The following is a 22,796-nucleotide window of genomic DNA, read 5'->3' as shown; positions in this document are numbered from 1 at the left end:
GTTGCATCCGTCATTGCCCAGTCTTCAACATCATATAGCAAGGTGGAGAAAACTTAGCACTTAAGTATTCTAGATCTCAATGAGATACTCTGCCGGCAGTTTTTATCTCTAATGAGTGGCCGCAAGTTTCATACCACGAGGTGCCTTCCAAAGCTTTCTTAAATATCTTCTCAGAGTAAACGTTGAACAACAAAGTGGACAGGAGATATCCCTCTCTTACTTCTTTCTCGATATTGATTTTTTCAGATGTTTCGGTTTTTATTCTGATTTTAGCGTTTTGTTAGAGGTTTGAAATGATCCTTAAGTCTTTATGGTTGATACACCATGACCTTAAAATATTTATTAGTTTATCATGTTGGACCAGGTCAAAAGCCTTCTGAAAGTCTATAAAATACAAATATACATAAGAATCGATATCTATATATCTATAAACTGGCTCACGGATTGAAAAAGTGCCTCTCTTATTCCGAAACCATTCTTAAAACCAAATTGAGTTTTACCAGTGTGTTCGTCTAGTTTATTGTTTACTCTATTGTGTATTATTCGTAGAAAAAGCTTCAGCATATGATTCATGAGGCTAATAATCCAATGGTCTTCACATTTCTTAGAGTTTCTCTTTTTTGGTAGTAGTATAAACAACGATGTCAGCCAATCATGTGGTATTATGAGTATTATGCGTGATTGAAATATGCTGAACCACCAAAATATGTGAGTAAAAATCCTTTACTTGATACTAGAAGGAGGAGGAACAATCAGTAAATGTAACGAATATATGTAAATACCTGGGTATGAAAATCACGAATGATGATGGAACACTGGACGGAGCCACTAAAGAACGAAATACTCAGGGAAGGAAAGCAATTACGCTCCTAAACTCTTAGACAAGCAGATAAACAACCAAAATAAGAAGAAGATCTATAACGCCATAGCGAAAAGCATTATAACATACAGCTGCGAAGTATGTCCTATAAAGGAGAAATCAAAACGAATGTTGGAGGTCACCGAAATAGATTTCTGTAGACAGCTGCAGGAAGATCAAGAAGAGAACATGTCACCAATGAACGGATACGAGAAATAATGAAGGTCACACATACAATAAATGATGAAATCAACGAAATACAACTACGATGGTTTGGTTACGTACAAAAAATGCACGAAAACAGAACCCCAAAACAAGTACAAAACTGGAAACCACAAGGTAGAAGAAGAAGAGATAGACCGAGGAAAAGTTGACAGTCAGGAATAAACAAAGCCATGGATGAAAGAGGTCTGCAAATAGATCAATATGCGGATAGAGAAGAATGGCGAACGGGTATCGGAAGACAGAGAACGTTGTAAACCGATAATTTATAAAAACCCTTTAAAGTACCTAGTAAAATTATGATCAAAATAATCAACTGATTTATGCTAATTACTGTATGTATTTGAGGACATATCCTCCGGAGCAACCCACGTGGGGAGTCCTGTGATTTTTAACCGTTATTTATAATTAAAAATAATACTGTGAATTTTTCATAATTATTGTACTACTTTTAAAGGGTTTTTACCCACATATTTTGATGGCTCAGCATGTTATAATCCTGTTTCAGCATTGATGAAGATCTTGTTTGATCGAAAACGTTCTGTGATTGTCATATAGCCTATTAAGAGACTTAATGTGAATGTGTAAAAATTCACTTTAAAAAGACTTACTAGATGGCTCTCTACACTACTCTACAGCACAACAGCAAATGAGGAGGGTTAACGCACAGATGTAACAGAATCTATTAATTATTGTACGAGGTGCAAATCAAATATACTGTTTACTAATAAGATAATCAAAAAATACTGATTCACATTTCAATGGCTCTCCGTATAATTTACTAAATAATATGCGCTCCTGTAGAATCCTTAAAAATTCGGTTAGCACAAATTATCCGAATCCTTAATTCTTTACTATAGTAGGAGAGCAAAGTAAGCTAAATGTGCAGTCACTCGAGCTCTTTGGAGACCTATTGGATTGTGAAGAGTAGGTCCTAAAACCAAAAAAAGTTAAGTAAAGTTTTCCATTTTAGTGGGGACTTTCCATTTATAATTTATTTTTCATTTCCAACAATCGTTTCTATCTATCCATAATTCGAAAAAATGTCTTGAATAAAAGTTACTTATTTTCACGTAAGGAATCCAAATCTGCAATAAAAAATGTGGGCTTCCATTTAAGATTTTAAAGTAACCCCCCATCTCACCTCCGTGGGGGTCGTGTTTGGGGTCGTGTTTGGTGCCATTCAGTAGATTTTTCAAGAATATTGAATAAGTGTATTTTTCAGTTTTTCGATCTGATGTTCATTTCGCGGAATATCGCGGGATTCGTATTTAAAATTTTAAATTTACCCCTCACCCCTCTCCGTGAGAAGTCGTGTTTGCTATCATTCGATATATTTTTGAAAAATATTGAGCACGTATTTTTTAGTTTTTCGATCTCTCATTCATTTCACGAAATACTGGCTTTTTTCTTGAGAAACTTTGGGACTCACCCATTTCCTTACGCCCCGCTCAAATCGTTAGATTTTTGAAATATACACTGTTTTGCATGTACTTCTTACCTTATCTTAATCTGACGATTTCGAGTTTTTCTAAGGATAGATATTTTTTCGGCTCCCCCTTAACGAACTCCCCTGCATTAAGAGCCAGTATATGATAGAGGTACATTTTCAGGGTACAAGGTTTCTTCCAAGTAATAAATAATCTGACGCGCTCGAGTAACTGCAAAAATCCCCGCTTGGACACCCCTATCACTATCTTTCAGTGGCGTTTCATGATTGCATTTTAAACTAGTGTTTACGTTGAAAATTAAACTTGTTTTAGAAATATATTTTAAAAGTAAAAGTTTCAAAAGTAGTAAATAACGAAGTTCTTTTAAATATTTGGTTTAGATAATTAAATCTCAAGTAAAAAATATACCGATTGATATTCAAAACGATTTCTATCTAGTCATAAATAGGCCTCGTCTGTATTTTAGACTGTTTAAATTATTTTAGAAACTTTTAATAGTTGAATAGCTACTCTAACAATTCAAATTACTTTGTGATTTAAATTAGTGTAATTTAAAGTTATTGTTATCGTAAACAAGTTATCTTCAACACAAGTATATTAAATTCAGTTTTAATCGTTCTGCATAAAATTAACTTTATTAATAACATATTAAAACTTTTAATATGATTTTTGATTATTCAGTTATAGACAAGGTCAAACGGCGAGTTCGTTGGAAAAAATATTCCCATGAATTTTTTGGCATAATCATAAGGTTCAAGAAATCACCCATGGAAAAGTGGTTCTTTTTTAAACATTTTTTTAATCAAATTGCAAAAATCAATATTTCGGCCCGGACAATTTTTTTAGGTTTTTTGGACCATTCTGGACAAAAAAGGTTTCTCATAATTTTTCTCTATAGTTGATCGATTTCGAGTATAAAGCAATTTAAAATTGAAGAAAATAAAAGGAAAATGGCGATTTTCAAGGCTTAATAACTCGGTTAAACGTTATTATTGTGAAAGTCAAAAAGTGACTAAATTAAAGAAGCCCCCCGTACAGGATCCTGAAAAAATTTTTGTCATTATTTTATTACTAAGCTCTTATTTTTGAGTAATAATAATTAGCGCTATGCACGTATTAGGTGGACGTTATTGGTGAGTTCGAAAGAGATGCCATTCCGGAAGTCCAATAGTGCATCTTACTAGCACATTATTTTATAGCCGCGTAAATACGATCTTACCGCTCATTGTTAATAATTAAAATTAGTGACACAATTTTTTTCAGGATCATGTAGGGGGGCTTTAATCTTTGATTTAGTCGCTTGCTGACTTTCATAAGTAATAATAATTTTTATCCGAGTTATTAAGTCTTAAAAATGGCCATTTTCGCGTTTTTCAAATTTCAAAATTGTTTATACATAACTCAAAAACGATCATAGGTCTGGATCACGCGTATGAAAAAAAAAGTTGATTAATAGTAAGCTGAAAATTTGTTAATAGCTTAAGGGTGTCTAGTCGGACAAACTTTGATATATGGAAACAATGGAACAGGGGAAGTTTTAATTGTGGAACAGGTTAAAAATTTGGAACGGTCACTGGTCAGACCACGAAAACGGCACATGTATTTTGTCCGACAGAACAGACTTAAACTCTCCGAACAGAGATTAAACTCTCATGCAAAAATCAGACTGCTATTTATCAGCAAATGGGCGTTTTAATGAGTGGAACATGTAGAATATTTCAAATGACAGGAATTATGACAGGTGATAAATAGCAGTATGATTTTTGCATGAGAGTTTAATCTCTGTTCGGAGAGTTTAAGTCTGTTCTGTCAAACAAAATAAATGTGGCGTTTTCGTGGTCTGGCCGTTCCATATTTTTAAACTGTTCCACAATTAAAACTACCCCTGTTACAGTGTTCCCATATATCAAAGTTTATCCGACTAGATACCCTTAAGCTATTAACAAATTTTCAACTTGCTATTAATCAACTTTTTTTTCATACGCGGGATCCAGACCTATCAACTTTAGAGAAAAATTACAAGAGACCTTTTTTGGTCAGAATGGTTCAAACAACCTTAACAAAAATTTGTCCTGAACAAAAACATTGATTTTTGCAACTTGTTTAAAAAAAATTGTTTAAAAAAATTTGGACCAATTTTCGCGTGGGCGACTTCTTGTACCTTATTCTGGGGTGTCTCACGAATGTGATAATGATCCTATCGCCTAGTTTGGCCTAGGCCAAACTAGTTTATCCTATCGCATTTAGGACAAACTAGTTTACCCTAACGCGTTCGCCAAACTAGTTGGTCCTGAAATCGGGTTTGGTCGGGAACATATACATGAAAACCAGTGCGACCCTGTCTAATTTAAGTTTTTATATTCGGATAAATGCATACTCATTAAAAATAAATTACAAGCTAGCCTCTGATAAGATCAACACTGAATTCTAGATGAATGTGAATTATACTACGGTTTGGCTTTCTGGTTTTTTCAAATATGCATATCATTCAACGAGAAAATTATATTTTTATATCTAGGTATGCAAAACATTTTAATCGATATCGAATAAAACGAACAAGGATAAGTGATGGTATAATACAAAATGCTTTAAACAATTTTAATCTTATCAATTTAATTAGAATAAATATAGCGGCCTTCATACGTACTGAGATATCTTTTTAAAAATTTGTTATCTACTGGTGATAAGAGTCAAATGATATCACTAGTCTCGTTTCAGTGTAGCAAGTGTCCTGTAATCGTTTTGTAATTGTGTGCCAAATAAAAGAATAAATATGTTCAAAAAACAGAAAAAACCTTCAAAACTAAATAGTGTACAAAGTGACAAACGCATTGATCCTGTGCCAAGACCTCCAGTATCTCCAGTTTCACCAGTTACAAGAAGTACACTACAGTTTTATTGTCAGCTAGCACATGGTAGTCCAACGGCATTTGTGTCAGGTTTTTCCAATATAAAAGAACTTTACGAACGAATTGGTGAATGCTTCAACCTTCCTGCCTCAGATATACTATTTTGCACTCTAAACACTTACAAAATTGATATGACTAAATTATTAGGAGGGCAAATAGGACTGGAAGATTTTATTTTTGCACATTGTAGAGGCAGGCCGAAAGAAGTTGAACTAACAAAATCCGAAAGTGCCTTAGGTTTAACGATTACAGACAATGGTGCAGGGTTCGCATTTATTAAAAGGATAAAAGAGAACTCAATCATTCAAAATATTCCTCATATTAAAGTTGGTGACCATGTAGAAAAGTTAGATGGTGTTAATATGGTTGGTAAAAGACATTTTGATGTTGCAAAAGCGTTAAAGGATATTCCAGTTGATACTACATTTGTCATTAGGCTAGTTGAACCTGTGGAAAGTGGTTTTTCGTCTATTGCTCCCAAAAGTAATAAACCAAGTGGTGGGAAAAAGGGATATGGAAGTGGCAAAGAAACCTTACGATTCAAAGCGGACGGCAAAGCAGAAATTCAAGAACAGGATGATACCATGGACATTGGAATTGAGAAGATTAATGGAATTTTGGAAACGTTTCTGGGAATCAATGACTCAGAACTTGCAGCGCAAATATGGGATCTCTCTGTCGACAAACAGAATTCCATGGACTTTGCGGAAGCTATTGATGATTCAGAACTTGCCAGTTTTATGTTCACAGACGAAATCGTTATTGAATTGTGGGGAGTTATCACAGACGCAAGAGATAAAAGACTTTAAATTCATTAATAAAAATTATATATTTATAATAAAATTGACAGCTTTATTTTTGTATATTAAATCTTTTATTAAATTTTGCAATTTTTTATTATTCATTTGAATTTTAATACATCATGTCTTGCTAAACTGATGCGTGGCAGTTAGTTATCATTTTCAGCCATGCATCATCGACAAAATGGGACATATTATGTAGACTTCGCTAAAATATTTATAGTAGTTAGAGGATCCAATATAAGGTCGATAGGCACCGAGCTGTTAAATGAATAAAAATTATGTATATGTAATTTAGTATTTTAACAATTATAAAAAACCATGGGTCCGATCTAATTTTGTTTTAACTATAATTAATTAATAATTATAAAATGGCTTTTTTGTTAAACTTAAAAAAAATCGACCGGCAGATACTATTTCAGATTTTTTGGATCATTCTAAACAAAAAAGATCATGTGTAATTTTTCTCTTAAGTTAATCGTTTTCGAGTTATAAACAATTTAAAACTGAAAAAAGAATTGAAGATTACCATTTTTAAGGCTAAAAACAGAAATAAAAAATATTATTATTTCATAATTTTTATTTTTATTTTATTTTATATAAAAATTCAAGTTAAAACCTTCTTCTATCAGGTCCCCATAAGAATTTTTGCCGTCTTTTATCCTAAAATATATTCTATGTATTTGTTAACGAGGAATGTTTCTTGGGGGAAAACAGGCATTAACAACTAAAAAACAATGTTTCAAAATGGTATAAGTCCAAAATGCTTATCAAAATACTTTTCAAAAACTGGTAGAAATAGGTTTGAACTTGAATTTAGGTACTTCGTAATTTCAAAAATTATATTTTTTACTTACTTATGTTTTTGAGCGCCTTGAAAATCGTCATCTTTCGTTGTTTTTCAGTTTTAAATTGTTTATAACTCGAAAACGACCAACTATGAACTTAAGAGAAAAATTACAAAAGACCTTTTTTGTTTAAAATGATCCAAAAAAATGTAAAATAATATCTGCTCGGACCGACAAAAGCTTATAAAATTAAAACAAAAACTTCAGTTTTTAATTTAAAGTTATAGTCAGAGCAAAATTAGATCGAGCAACCCTTGTTTTTTATAATCATTAACATAGGTATCTGATATTGATATTTAGAATTTAATATTTAACTGCTTCATGTATGAATACGATTTTTGAATAATGGTTAGTGGTTTCTTTGGTTTGTGGTTAGTGGTCTACTTTACTAGTAACTCATTAACGCCCCAATTATTTTTTTGTAATTTCAAAAATTTACTTATACCTAATTATCAATAATGTTGTTCTTAATATGGAGATATTTATAAAAGTGTTTAATAGTATCTGCATTTTTGAATTTTGAATCTTATAAAAGCAACATATTTCTACCATTCTTTTTAAATTGAGTTGTGAATAAATTCCTTTCAAACTATACTCAAACTTTATTTTTAACATTTTATTTATTCTATATAATAATTAAATTTACTATCAAATGATATTTAGGTATATTTTATTAATAATTTGAAATATTTTAATAAATTATTATGTTTCCTCTCCTAGCGCCACCTGCTAAAGTATCAACAAAGCATACATTGTTTACTTTTGAAAGAACATTCAAAAAATAAATTAATTAATAATAAAATTCCTTTACTCAATTTAAAAAATAATAATTGATGGATTCGACCGTTACTTGATGGAAGTTCATTTTATCTAACAATCAAACACTAAAAACCTTAGTTTTCTATACTTATTTAAACAGTTCTTATATTGGGTGAGATACGTGGATGATATACCTACTAGTATGCTTTACAGGAACTAACAGACAACTTGACCAATTTCTATCATACATTAATTTACTCCATAATAATATTGAGTTTACAATAGAAACAGAACAGAATAATTCCATAAACTTTCTAGATGTAACGATTACCAGACTACATAACAAACATGAGTTCTCCGTATATCATAAACCTACCCATACTGACACAACTATACACAATTCATCATACCATCCTACACAACACAAATTAGCAGCCTACCATAGCATGATACATAGACTGACATAAATTCCTATGACAAAAAATAACTTCGAGATAGAACTAAACATCATTAAACAAATAGCAGTAAACAATGGCTATAACGAACAAACAGTTAACAAAATTTTAAACCAAAAACTCCATAAGAAAGCCCTGAAATAATTTTATCCACCACCACAGGAAGAACCCAGTACCTTCTGCTCTCTCACATATACTGGCAAGATAACAACAAAAATAGCCAGATACATAAAAAAAGAAAGGAATAACACCAGCTTTCAGAACTAACAACAACTTAAGCAAATATATTAAGAACAATAAAAGCCGAAAGAGAAAGCAACTACAGAGTGGTACGTACAAACTAACGTGTGGTGACTGTCCGAAAACTTACATCGGTCAAACTGGCAGAACCTTTGACAAACGGATAGCAGAACACAAAAGGGCTTTCAACAATAGAAAAACAGACACGTCTACATACGAACTTCACCTTCTAGATCATAATCATTCTTTCAACGAAGAGTTTCAAATTCTGCATATTCAAAATAAAGGCCTTAAGCTATCTTTTTAGAATCTATGGAAATTAATAAATTGAAAAATACGGATATAATTCTGAATGACCAACTCGAGACAAACAGCTCCCCACTCCTCAACCCCTTCAGCTAAAGACTTAAAAAGGCAAACACATTGTAAACTATATCACTTGAGAAAGGCACTCTGCCGAAACAGCTGTAGTCACTTCTATCTAATCAGCCCTAAACATCCATCCTTGGATATAGGCCTCCTCTTCCTTCTTCCATGCCTCTCTATCTTGGGCAATTTGTAGTAGTCACTTAGTTGTAATAAATTTTGTGGAAGTATAGAAAACTAACGTTTTCAGTGTTTTATTGTTAGATAAAAAATAATATTTTAATATATCGTACCTATATAATTTGTTAAAATATAAAAAATAAATAAATAATAAAATTATCCCGGAGTTATTGTCCCGGACAAACAACTTTTCCGCTTGACGTGTCGTACTAGGCTTTTATAAAGTTATATTGTTTGTCACTTCCTGACTGTGAATTTTTAAATAGAAACTTTTTTAAATCCTGGGTTTGTCGGTCTGTTATAAATAAAGCATGTTATTACTGCTTAAGTTTCGGCTATTTGCCATTCTTAATGAGCACTTTAATTATTAATTCGCACCCTCAGTGCAAGACTGCAGTAAGTCAAAATAAGTAAGTTTCGAGATAAAGACGATTTTGTTTATTTTCGTGCTAATATTGGTGAAATAAGACACAGGTTTTAAGAAAAATTAACATTTGATTATGATTTTGCATGCTTTTCAGCCTATATTACATTAACCAAAAATAGAAATTTAAATAAAATAATATTGATGCAAAAAAAATTGGAATTTCAAAGTTACAAAACTTTTGCACCGAAGAAATTGTTAGTCACTATGTTTGTTTTTTAACCAAGAGGAGTGATTCAAATTTACCGCGCCGTAATACTTGTTTCTAATTGGTCCAACCGCAGGCAAGTTTACTCCACTGTTATTAAATTTTGACACTAATGACATTTATGAAATTTTGGCACTTATGTCATTTTATAGGTTAATTAAGTATATCGGCGATTTTTTCTGTTTTCTGCATTATTCCTTTAATTTTTAGATTTTTAGTCTACTTTTATATAAAAACAGTTGTTTTTAGAACTCTTTGGCGATAATATAATATGTATGGATTATCATCGAAAGCTGATATGATCAACAAAAAAAGCAGATGAATTTGGTGACTTTTTTAGTAACTTTATTGGGTGTGAATCTGGCTTTTTAGTTTACTCCTCTTGGTTAAAAAATCAACTATAAATAGACATTTAGTATTAGAATTTCAAAGTTACTATCCGTTGCCAGATAATTTGTATGGAATTTCTACAAAACGTACATATTTTGTCAGAATTCCATCCGAATTATCTTGCAACGGATTATACAACAGTTTTGCACGGAGAAAATTGTAAAAAGTGTAGACACATTTACTTTTACAGTAAAACCTGTGTTACCGGCCACCTGCCAACATCGGCCACCTGTACTAACGGTCAGTTTAAAAATTCCCCAAACCAATTATGTATATTTAGAATACAAAAACTGGCAATACCGGCCACCTTTCTATATCGGCCAATAGTTCCTTAACTTTTAGTGGCCGTTGCTGACAGGTTTTACCGTAGTTGTGGTCCTCTTCTCGTACATCATCTTGTGCCAAAATATTTTTATAAAAACTATGGTGGGCTTCTGGTATCATACCCGAATGGCATAAGTATATATACCAAATCTTTCTTTTTGGCCATTTGAATTTTTGGCTGTTCTTTGGCAAGTTTTCTGAGAATAGATATTTTTGACCTCTCAGTATTGTCAATACACAAGTTTTAAGATAACTGTTTTTCCTTTCATGAGAAAAAATACTTTTTGGTCGTAAATAATTAGTCTTAATTTATGTGGTTTTAATCCAATCTAACAAATAAATGGTCAAACGACATCGCACACATCTTATGGAAAATAAATATAATATCACACAAAGGACATAAAATTTACATGAATATATTGGTCTCGAAAATCTTTGTTTATTGTCTAAGCCGTTAATGGATTACGCAGACGCGCTGTATATTAAAATTAAACACCACAGATATACATATTAAAATAACAAATATCTTACTTTTTTCATTGCTTGTTATTGCTTGTTATCGAATCCGTGGCAATGTTCCGTGCAAAACTGTTGTAACTCTGTTACATTAGAGTTACAACAGTTTTGCACGGAACTTACGTTCAAAAACGCAAAATAGTTAAACTGTAGTTGTTGTTGTAATATTTAGCCCATTAAGCATTTAAAAGTTACTAAAGTTTTACAGGGGATATATATATGCATGTTTACAATCGAATTCTATGATTACTTCATTTTCATAAAATTTTGAGTTACTGCAGTCTTGCACTGAGGGTGCGAATTATATAAAGATTATAACTCAATTAATTCTTACTTACAGGAGCTAACAGATGACAGATGACGGTAGTACAGATCATTCCTTATGGAAAGCTACTTAAAGACTGAAAAGACCTAATATGCACTCTCCTCCTATCAAACTAGAAAATGGTAACTGGGCCAGATAGTCTAGGCTCCAAATAGAGGTCACCGTGTCCTTTTCAATTCTCATGGACAAACTCAACGGTTTCTTATGGATTTTTGGCTGCTAATTACGAATTTTGATGGTGGAATTCGATTCGAGTGGTCAAAAAATTGTTATAAACAATTTAATTGTTTATAAGGCTCTGGCTCATAAACTAAAAGAGATAAAAAAAGAATGTTCCAAATAAAATTTGTTCGTTAATGAAAAGCGAAGAAAAAACGTTTACTAAACTTAAATCCAACAATTAGATTTCAAAATATTGTAAAATTAGTGCACAATGCAAATTGCAAATGGCAAAATAACTATTTTTCGAAGCTTTAACGATCGTAACTCGGCTTATGCACATGCCAATGAGCCTTAGAAGGTCTCATTTTAAAGTTCAATGAATATTCTTTAAAGCAAATTCTGTTAAATTAACTTGACTTTATTGATTTTAAAGTTATATCCGTTTGAATTTAAAATTTTCTTAAAAAAATTGTATATTAATTTGTTTATAAGGGTTTCAAGCAAATTTGAGCTATAAACACTTATACTTTAATTAATAATAATAATAGAAGGCCTCAAGGAACGTTTTGAGCTTAATACAATGTTCGGATGTTTATTTTTGGCCATGATATCGATATTTTAATAGCGCGCTCTGTGGCGCGAGATTGGCTCACCGCGTAAAGGTTCACGCGCTAACTTCTGAATGCAAATTATAATTTCTATGTATATTATAATATATGTTTTCTTCATTTTTCATTTTTGAAGATCCTAATAAAATTTATCATATAATTCTTATAATTAAATCATCATACTCTACCTCGTATCACCTTTCATTCTATTTACTTTGTCTTCTATTTTTTGTACTAAATGAGAAAAAGAAAACATTAAAAATTTATATTTTAGAAAGACAACTAAACAGTAAGTTGATATTATTTATTAATACTATTTTTACAAACATTATCTTTCATGCATCGGCATCGGGATATATGTACAGAGAATCTCAGCTTTTTTACATCTGCGTAAGTTCTTTTACAATTACATGGTGGTACTAAGTCTTTTCTTGTAGGCACTAAAACTAAAACTTTCTGGGGATTCAGAGTCTAATTATCTATGTGATATCCATATAAAGTGAATCTAGTTCTTTTGCAACATCATCAAGGCACGTCAATTGTGTGTATGCCGCCACAACATAAATGCTCGTTTTATATGCAATGATGACGCTGTAAAAGAACTCGATCCATTTTTATATGGATATCTCAGCCGAGTTACGATCGATGAAGCGTCGACAAATACTTACATACTTGACTGTGAGCTGAATTTGTGCCTCATAGCGCGCCATTAAAATATCGATATCTCGACCAAAAATAAACTTACGAACATTTTAAAAAGCTCAAAATGTTCCTTTTAAGTTCTTCTAGCATTATTTTTAATAAAAGTATAAATGCTTGCTGCTCAAATTTACTTGAAATCCTTATAAACAAATTATTGTACAATTTTTTTAAGAAAATTATAACTTCAAACGGGTATGACTTTAAAACAAATGAAGATAAAGTAATCTAACAAACTTTGTTTGGAAGCCTATTAATGAAGCTTTAAACTGAGACATTCTAAGGCTCATTTGAATGCGTAAAAGCTGAGTTACGATCGATAAAGCTTTGAAAAATACTTATTTTGCAATTTGAGTTGTGCACTTATTTTACAATATTTTGAGTTATAACTGTTGGATTGAAGTTTAGCAAACGTTTTTTCTTCGTTTTTTACTAACGAACAAATTTTATTTGAAACATTCTTTTTGATCTCTTTTAGTTTATGAGCCAGAGCCTTATAAACAATTTATAAACAATTAAATTGTTTATAACAATTTTTTGACCATTTGGATCGAAATCCACCCTCGAAATTCGTAATCAGCAGCCAAAAATCCATAAGAAACCGTTGAGTTTGTCCATCAGAATTGAAAAGGGCACGGTGACCCCTCTGGCGCCTAGGCTAAGAAGTAGTGCACAAAAAGCAAAGCTATTTGCCATACATCTTGAAAATACATTCAAACCAAATGAACCTCAAGGGGATGAAGAAAGATGGGAGGAAACTGTTCAATTAAAGAAAGAAATTCGGCTAACTACACCAAAAGAAGTGCTTGAAGAAATAAGGGAAAATATTAATCCGAAGAAAGCTCCGGGCTATGATACTCTAATTACGGGTGAGCTGTTGAAAAATCTTCCCCGAAGAGCTGTCGTAAAATTAACAAACCTCTTTAACGGTGCATTCAGATTAGAATATCTACCAATGATATGGAAGATGGCGGAAGTCATTATTATTCCTAAACCAGGAAAACCAGCGCATGAGGTTTCGTCATACAGACCGATACCTCTGCTTCCTGTAATATCGAAGCTGTTTGAGAAACTGCTCCTCAAGCGAATAAAACCAATTATTGAAGCAAGAAATTTGATACCGACACATCAATTCGTATTTAGAAATAAGCATTCAACAATTGACCAGGTGCACAGAATCACAAATATTATCGAAAGATCCCTAGAAGAAAAGAAAGTCTGTTCAACTGTATTCCTTAATGCTGCACAGGCTTTTGATAAAATCTGGCATGAAGGTTTAACATACAAACTAAAATGTTTTTTACCTATACAGTACTCAAAACTTTTACAATCATACATAAAAGAACGACGTTTTAGAATTAAGCAAGAAGACTATTTTTCGGACATAAAAGAAATTAGAGCATGTGTTCCACAAGGCAGTGTGTTGGGTCCGGTTCTATATCTACTATACACGTATCATATACCTGTACTGGAAGACAACACAGTTGCCACCTTTGCTGATGATACAGCTATTCAGGCAGTAGGGACGACAAGTGAAGAGGCGACCAACAAGGTCCAAATAGCAGTTAACCAAATCCCTAAATGGACACAAAAATGGAGAATCAGGCTGAGTGAAGCTAAGTCTGTCCATGTTAATTTCACCAACAAAAAAATATAATATACTAGTTATAATCAACAACATCCAAGTACCATACGCAGATACTGCTAAGTATTTGGGTATAACATTAGATGCAAAACTACGCTGGAAGGTGCACGTTAAGAAAAAAAGGGAAGAACTAAATATAAGATATAAAAAAATATACTGACTAATTGGAAGAAAATCCACATTGTCGATGCATAGTAAGTTACTAATTTACAAACAAATATTGAGACTTGTATGGACTTATGGATGCCCACTATGGGGGTGTACTAGACCAAGTAATATAACAGTAATACAAAGATTCCAGAACAAAATACTAAGAAATATTGTAGATGCTCCTTGGTATGTGACAAACAGTGATATCCATAAGGACCTGGGAATGGAAACTGTGGATATAATCATCAAGAAGATGGCAGGAAGTCACGAGCAACGACTTCATATGCACGAGAATATTGAGGCAATCACTGGGCAAGTTAGAAGACTGAAGAGGACAAATCCTTTTGAACTAGTTTAAGTGATAGGTGATAGTGAAAAGTAGAGCATAGTGCTTGTGCGCGTTAGTGTGTAGGTATGATAGAATAGTGCACTATCTTGTTAGGTTAGATAAGAGACGCTATGGGGTAAGCTCTTAATTTTAAGGATCAGTAATAATTTAGGTTAGGTTAAGCTCATTGGTCAATTATGAACAGATTGTAGTTGTAATAATCATCATCGTAGTGATGATTATGGGAAAAAAATTAACATTACATACAAAAATTATCTACATCTGCACTTGTTGGTTTAGACCAGGCTGTATCGTCGCCCCCGTGAGGTAAATTATTCCGATTTGTTTTTTATGCACAAACTTACTCAAAAGGAGGTCCTTACAACAAATCCACAGGGTGCTGGGAGGTGCCGCGGTCGGAAAATTGTTTTAACAATTTTTTAAACAAATTCAAAAAATCAGTTTTTTCGCTACGTACCAATTTTTTTTAGATTCGTTCGGTCATTATGAGCACAAAAGGTCCCTTGTAATGTTTCTCTAGTGATTGAACTATTATTTTTGTCGAGTTATACGTGATTTAAAATTTGAAAAACGCAAAAATGGCCATTTTCAAGGCTTAATAACTCGGATAAAAATTATTATTACGAAAGTCAGAAAGTGACTAAATCAAAGTTTAAAACCCCACTACATGATCCTGAAGAAATTTGTGTCAATAATTTATTACTAGGCTGTTATTTTTAATTATTAACAATGAGCGCTAAGAGCTTATTGAGGCGGCCGTCAATGTGAGATGTATGTGCGAGTGATTCACCATTGGACTGCAGGAATGGTGCATCTCTTTCGCACTCACATTGACGGCCGCCTCAATACGCTGTTAGCGCTCATTGATGATAATTAAAAATAACAGCTTAGTAATAAATTAATGACACAAACCTCTTCAGGATCATGTGGGGGCTTTAAAATTTTATTTCGTCGCTTTCTGACTTTCGTAATAATAATTTTTAATTGGGTTATTAAGCCTTGAAAATGGCCATTTTTGCGTTTTTCAAATTTTAAATCGCGTATAACTCGACAACAATCAATTTCAGAGAAAAATCACAGGAGACCTTATTTGCTCATAATGACACGAATAATTTAAAAAAAATTTGTACGAAGTAAAAAAATTGATTTTTTGAATTTGTTTAAAAAAAATTTTAAACTTTTTTCCGACCGCGGCGCCTCCAGGTGCCCTCTGGATTGGTTATAAGGACCTCTTTTTAAGCAAGTTTGTGCAAAAAAAACAAATCGGAATAATTTACCCGACGGGGGCGACGATAGAGCCTGGTCTAGTTATTCGTGATGGTATGCTAGCCTGATATTTGACTCTTAAAAGGTTTTTATGTGCCCTTTTTGGGCCTTTAAATTATACTTTATATAATATTAATTATTTATATAATAGTGATACTTCCATTTTATGGGTTAAATGAATCTTAGTTTTTCATGATTTTTTTTTATTTAGTTCAAAATTTGAACTACTACTAACGCGGTCCGTGCGTCGGGTACGTCGGGGGGCCGATGCGGCGATGGAAATGACTGGAAAGTATACGAGGAGCTAATCAAATGGAGAGTTGGCATGATGCAGGGTCAATAACCGACGGTCGAAAACCTGGAGAGGGTTATTAAAGAAGCGATTGAGGGAAGCAGGATGGGTCGCCGAGATGCAAACAGGATGCCCTACTGGTTTAATACGGACATACGGACATCGAGAGCAAGGGGCAGAGCAGGAGTCGATCCTGATGTCATCGAGGAGATTGAGGAGGAGTACCGCGTACGGAAGAGGGAACTCTACAGGAAAGTTCGTACAGAAAGAGAAGGCACTGGAGAGAACTCTGTGAAAAACTGGACGAGGACGTCTGAGGTCAGGGATACAGGATCGCCATGAAAAAGTTCCATGCGTACCCCTCGTATGAAATGCCTATGGATAAGAAGCTCGAGGTAACACGAGAGATCTTTTCCGCCGGCAGGTGGCATGGAGTACGGAGGAACGAGGAAGCTGATCGGGCTGTACCCTTTACCATGGATGAACTCGTCGAGGCGTTGGGCGCACTCGCGCGGGCAAGACGCACAGGTCCCCCGGTCTGGATCAGATATCACCTGAGGCGGTGAGCTGTCTGGGACGGGCGGAGCCCGCGTGGCTTCTGGAGCACGTGAATGCACTGCTGGAAGCACAGACCTTTCCTGAGCCTTGGAGGACATCGAAGGGATGGACACCAAAGCTGGGGAAAAGTATCGACCCATCTGCCTTCTTCCGTGCGTCGATAAGCTGTATGAAAGAATGCTACGGGGGCGTATCGATGGCATGATTGAGAGGTCAGGAGGCTTATCCCCGAGGTAATTTGGTTTTTGTAGGGAGAAGCCCGATTGAGGCAGTCGTGAGTGTATTCGACGCATTGCGCAATAGAGGGGATGAACACCGTTGAGCGGCCCTGTTGTTGTTCGATGTTAGGAATGCATTCAATACGCTGCAGTGGAACGAGGTAATGAAGGCAATGAAAAAGAGAAAATGTCCTGGATACCTGATGAACGTGGTAGCGGAATATCTGTCTGAGAGAAGAATTATGGTGGAGAAAGGCACGATTGTGGATGTGATGGCAGGTGTTCCCCAGGGATCTGTATTGGCCCGACGCTATGGAACCTGGCATATGACGGGATTATGAACTGTGAATATGGAGAGGGTACGACTCCTTTCGCGTTCGCAGATGATCTCGCTGTACTGGTAGTGGCGCGGGACGAGCCAGATCTTAAATACCGGGTACGGAACGCAGGCGGTGTCGTGAAGAAATGGATGACACAGCACGGACTGAAACTCGCAGCAGAGAAGACCGAAGCCATCACTTTGAAGGGGAAAAGGAACAGGCAAAGTGTGGAATTACAATGTGCAGGGGCGTGTCTAATACCCAAGAAACACGTAAAATACCTGGGAGTGACGTTGCACCAGAATGGAAAGTGGGGGGAGCACGTGCGGGTGGTGACCCGGAAGGCTGCAAACAGTGCGGCTGCGTTGGGGAGGGTGATGCCCAACATTGGAGGACCCAAATCCGAAAGGAGAAGGGCCTTGCACGATGTTGTGCAGTCGATCGTCCTCTACGCCGCACCAGTCTGGAGTGAGGCGGTAGAGATACAGGCCGCTGCATGTGTTGGTAGTAGGAAGAAAAGAACTATATGAGAGAAGAGACGTTGAGCTCACTATGGCCGAGAGAAGACAGGAAAGAGAAAGGTCAATTGAAAGATGGCAGGAAGAGTGGAACAACACGGAGCATGGTGCACAGTGGACAAAGATTCTGCTACCTAACTTGAAGGATTGGATGTACTGTGGTCACAGACGACTGGATTATTTCCTGACGCAGGTGCTCACAGGACACGGGTGTTTTAGAGCCTACCTCTCTAGGTTTGGAAAGGCTGACACTGATAAATGTCTATACTGTGGACACCCGGACACCGTTACACATACGATGCTAGAGTGCAACAGATGGAATAAATCTGGTTGAACTAGTATACACAACTATATCCGTGTAGTGATCAAGAAGAAAGAAGAGGAGGAAAAACAGCTGTACCAACGAAAGGGGTGAGAGGGAAATATATTGTAAGTAAAAGGTAGAGGGAATAAGTTTTGATGAGAGGCGAATAGGTGAGTTAGATTGTATGAGACAGACTGTGGTAAAGAAGCTCGAATAAAAAAAAGAAGAAGAAAACATACAAACAAAAACCCAATTTTGGGACCAACAAAAAAGGGGGAGAAACGGGGAAAAGAAAGGACGTCCTTGCTTACAGTCTGTGGATAAATGAAGGTAAAGTGCTTCGGAAGCGATGTCGACCTTGCAGCGGCCATTCCGCTTTCGGAGCGCTGGATGACAGAGGAGGGTCTGGTTTAGCAGGTAGGCATTCGGCGTAGCCTCGACGACGAGAGAGTACTTTAAAGTACCTCGCGAACTATCGCTGGGGCTACGAAGAATGAATCCTGCACTAAGGTCAGTCAGGCGGCGTTCTGGACTGAGATGTCTTTTGAAGATTCCAGACCCCCCTCTTTAAAGATAAAAAAAACAGTTCAAAATTTGAAGCAAAAAGGTAATAGAATGAAAGAGATCTAATTTATGATGACTTAGTTATAAGTATTATATGATAAAAGTTTTATTAGGATCTTCAAAAATGAAGGTAATATATATTAACTATAATTTTAACCATACCTTTTCGCCGCGAGCCGATCTTGCGCTTCAGAGCCCACTATTCAAATATCGATATCTTAGCCAAAAATTAACATACGTCCATTTTTTCAAGCTCAAAATGTTCCTCCTGAGTTCTTCTCTCATTAGTTTTAATTTAACTATAAATGTTTATTGCTCAAATTCGCTTAACACCATTATAAACAAATTAATATACAATTATTTAGGATAATTACAACTTCAAATGGGTAAAACTTTAATAGAAATACAGATAAAGTAATTTACAGTTGGTTGTGTTTTAATTTTGTTTGAAATCCTATAAATTAAGCTTTAAAATGAGACTTTGTAAAGCTCATTTGCACGCGTAAAAACCGAGTTACGATCGAAAAAGCTTCGAAAATTTTTTCACTTTTGGCACCTTGCACTAATTTTACAATCTCTTGAGTTCAAATTATTAAATTAGTGTTTAGTAAACGGCGTTTTCTTTGTTTTTATTTCAAGGAACAAATTTTATTTGAAAACAACATTTTTGTCTATTTAAGTTTACGAGCTAGAAGGAACCTTACAAATAATTAAATTGTTGATAAAAAATTTTTGACCACTCGGATCGAAATCCACCTTTGAAGTTAGTAACCAGCAGCCAAAAATACCTAGCTATGGCTCCTAGATTAAAAATGCTGATAGTGTTTTAATAGTTTTCTAATTTATAAGAATAAATATTATTAACATACCTATGTGAGGAAAGTATATATTTTCTAGAATCTAGATTACTATTTTAATACAAAATCCATGTACCTCAAAATTAAATAAAACCTTTTTATCTTAGTAAGATATTATTATTAAGATATCTACGCAAAAACTACACTTAAAGATTAAACATTTAAACAATGGAGCGAATCTCTAAATCCAAATTTTATTGGCTAAAAATTCCGATGAGTTCATATACATAGATATTAGAATACCTTAATTTTTATTTTATTGTTTATTTTAAATTATGTAGACATGCAACTGGGTTAATTAAGGAGGTGTAAGAGTTTGTCATTATTTACTGAATACTTCCCCTCCTGATGGAAAGTAGCTCAAATCATCCTAATCCACAAACCAAACAAAGACTCAACCCAAACTTCATACTATCGCCCTATTAACCTTCTGTCTTTGCCCTTCAAAGTGTTTGAAAGGCTTCCCCTGAAAATAATAGACACTGTTATTACAGAAAAAGCTAACACCGCATTACCCATTCGGTTTTTGACAATAACACGGCACAACCAAACAGGCTTATAGGGTAGTCAGAACCGCAAGACATGCTTTGGAGAACAAGAAATATTTTACAGCAGCCTTCCTTGATGTCTCCTGGATGACTGAGATATACTAAGTTTAGATCGTACAACAATTGCAACGTATGCTGATAAAACTGTCCTAGTGGCCTGCCATGAAAATCCGACCCTAGCCTTTCAGACACTACAAAGTCACCTAAATAGATTTGATATATGGTTCAACATGTGGAGAGTTAAAGTTCCAAGTCAATATACATTCCGTTTACACTATGGAAGGGAGTAAGTCCAGCTGTAACCTTTAACAACACTCCATTGCAAATAATTGGAGATTTGCCTGGACAGCCGCCCAACATGACACAAGCATCTCTGGAACAATCTACTGCAACTGGGACTCGTATATAGAAAGATATACTGGTCCATAAATCAAAAATCACGCCCCTACAAATGTGTACTGAAACCTGTCCGGACGTATAGCATCCAAATCTATGGAACTGCCAGTGAAACAAACCTACCCAAGATTCAAAGCTTTCAATTAAAAGTTCTAAGGTAACTGTGCAAAGCTCCTTGGTACATTTCCAATAATAATATAAATAGGGATCTCTAAGTCCAAACCGTCCAAGGAGGATACCACAATAGACTGTAGATTCACCCAAACATATTGGTCACCAATCTACTGACACCCCTACTAGTCGAGGAAATAAAACTGAAAAATGGCAAAAACTCGCAATTTTTTCGTCCAGCATCGATTTGTAAAAAAATTTGGGATTAGGCTCATTTCACCCTCTAGTTCATTTTCTATATTGAGCCGTTGTACGCTTTTGTTTTTTTAAGGGCGAAAACTACCCCTAAAAAAACCACTTGTAAAAAATTATAAAACAACATTTTAAACTTTAATATTGTCAACATTTGGTTCTTATTAGTTACATAATGATTATTTTTTGCTTTAAAATATACTATCATAATATTTCAACCCTTAAAACCACCCTTGTTGGAGCTAAATATAAAAAATTACGTATCCTAAAAGAATAATTTCGGCTTGCATCGATTTACATAAAAATTTAGGATTAGGATCATCTCACCCTGTACTTCATATTCTATAACATGTTCAAGGGCGTCGATTATTTTTAGGGGTGTAAACTATCCCTTATTTTCAAAAATTATATAAAAACATTGTAAACTTTAATATGGGTAAAATTTGGTTTTGATTGGAAAAAGTAATTATTGTTTTATGCTTTAGGATATAATATCATAATATTTCAACCCTTAAAAACCACCCTTAAGAACATTACAATTTTTATAAGCAGATAATTTAATAGAGAAATACCGAAAAAAAAAGTAGAATTAAAGAATTACAAACATATTTATTTACACAAAAATACGAATTTAAAAATATGTAAAAGTACAAATACAAATAGTTTTTAAGTCATCTTCCAGTATACGAACCAGATCTGTGGTATCATACATGCATTGAAAATGTTCCATAAGCGGACTATTCAAATATTTTGAAAAAAATCGTTTTATAAACATAGTTCCTTCATTTTTGGCGATAAAAAGTATTTTCAAATACGATTTTGTAGGATTTTTAAAGAACTATAAAAATGTGTAAATTAAATTCAGTTAGATTCCTTACTTTTTAATTGGGATGGGTTTAAAGGGCTAGAATAAGGGGTGTTTGCTCTTAAATAGGTTTTTTGAACAGCTATATTTCGCGAACTACTCACAGTAATGAAAATATATGTACAATATGATTTTAGCTATGAAATAAGCTACAATTTATTCGTATATCATTTTTTCGTATCTCGAGTATTTTCGGAGATATTTGGAAGTAAAAGGTAAAAAATACGAAATTGCAAAAAATCTATTTTTTTAAACTTCAATTTTTCTAAAATTAGGTCTTTTAAATAGGTCAAACTTCTTTTATGTATTGACAATACAAATATACAAGGAATTACAGAAAGGTGAAGAACAATTTCTAATTAGGAGGGTAGTTAGGGGGTTATTTTCACTGATTTTTTAGTAGAGAAAAACAGTTACCGACCTTTTTTTGATCATAAGTCGCTCTATTTTCATGTTAGAAATTTTTTGTTATATTCTTTGAAAGCTATAATATACTGTACAAACTACTAAATTATGACAAACAAATGTTTATCGTTTGAGTATGGTCAACCAATTACCATCCCCTGTCGTACGCCTGTGGTAGTAGCCAAAAACGTTTGTTTATCTTAATTTAGTAGGTTGTCTAGTAGTCGCACTTTCTGCCAAGTATGAAAAGGATACGTCGAATAGTTTAAAAATGCTAAGCAAAAATAATTTTTAAATTTTTAGATAAAACACCCTGTAACTCAGTAAGGAACCACATTTTATTTAAGTGTTTTAGGTTAAATATTTGTATTTTGTGTAGGGGAACCCAAGCGGGGATTTTTGCAGTTACTCGAGCGCGTCAGATTAGCATATG

The 22,796-nt window shown here is 34.1% G+C and overlaps 1 protein-coding gene across 1 annotated transcript; it reads left to right on the top strand.

Moving 5' to 3' along the window:
• The first annotated feature begins 5,168 nt into the window (after window positions 1–5,168).
• Window positions 5,169–6,323, top strand: LOC114328724 (PDZ domain-containing protein GIPC1-like). The gene has a single exon (XM_050657240.1). The coding sequence runs from the start codon at window positions 5,306–5,308 to the stop codon at window positions 6,248–6,250; it is 945 nt and encodes a 314-aa protein (XP_050513197.1). The 5' UTR covers window positions 5,169–5,305; the 3' UTR covers window positions 6,251–6,323.
• The last annotated feature ends 16,473 nt before the right edge of the window (window positions 6,324–22,796 follow it).

Source organism: Diabrotica virgifera, chromosome 7, assembly GCF_917563875.1.
Source record: "Diabrotica virgifera virgifera chromosome 7, PGI_DIABVI_V3a".
Classification (NCBI taxonomy): Eukaryota; Metazoa; Arthropoda; class Insecta; order Coleoptera; family Chrysomelidae; genus Diabrotica; species Diabrotica virgifera.
Note: the sequence above shows the minus strand (reverse complement) of the source record. Positions and strands in the feature narration are given on the sequence as shown.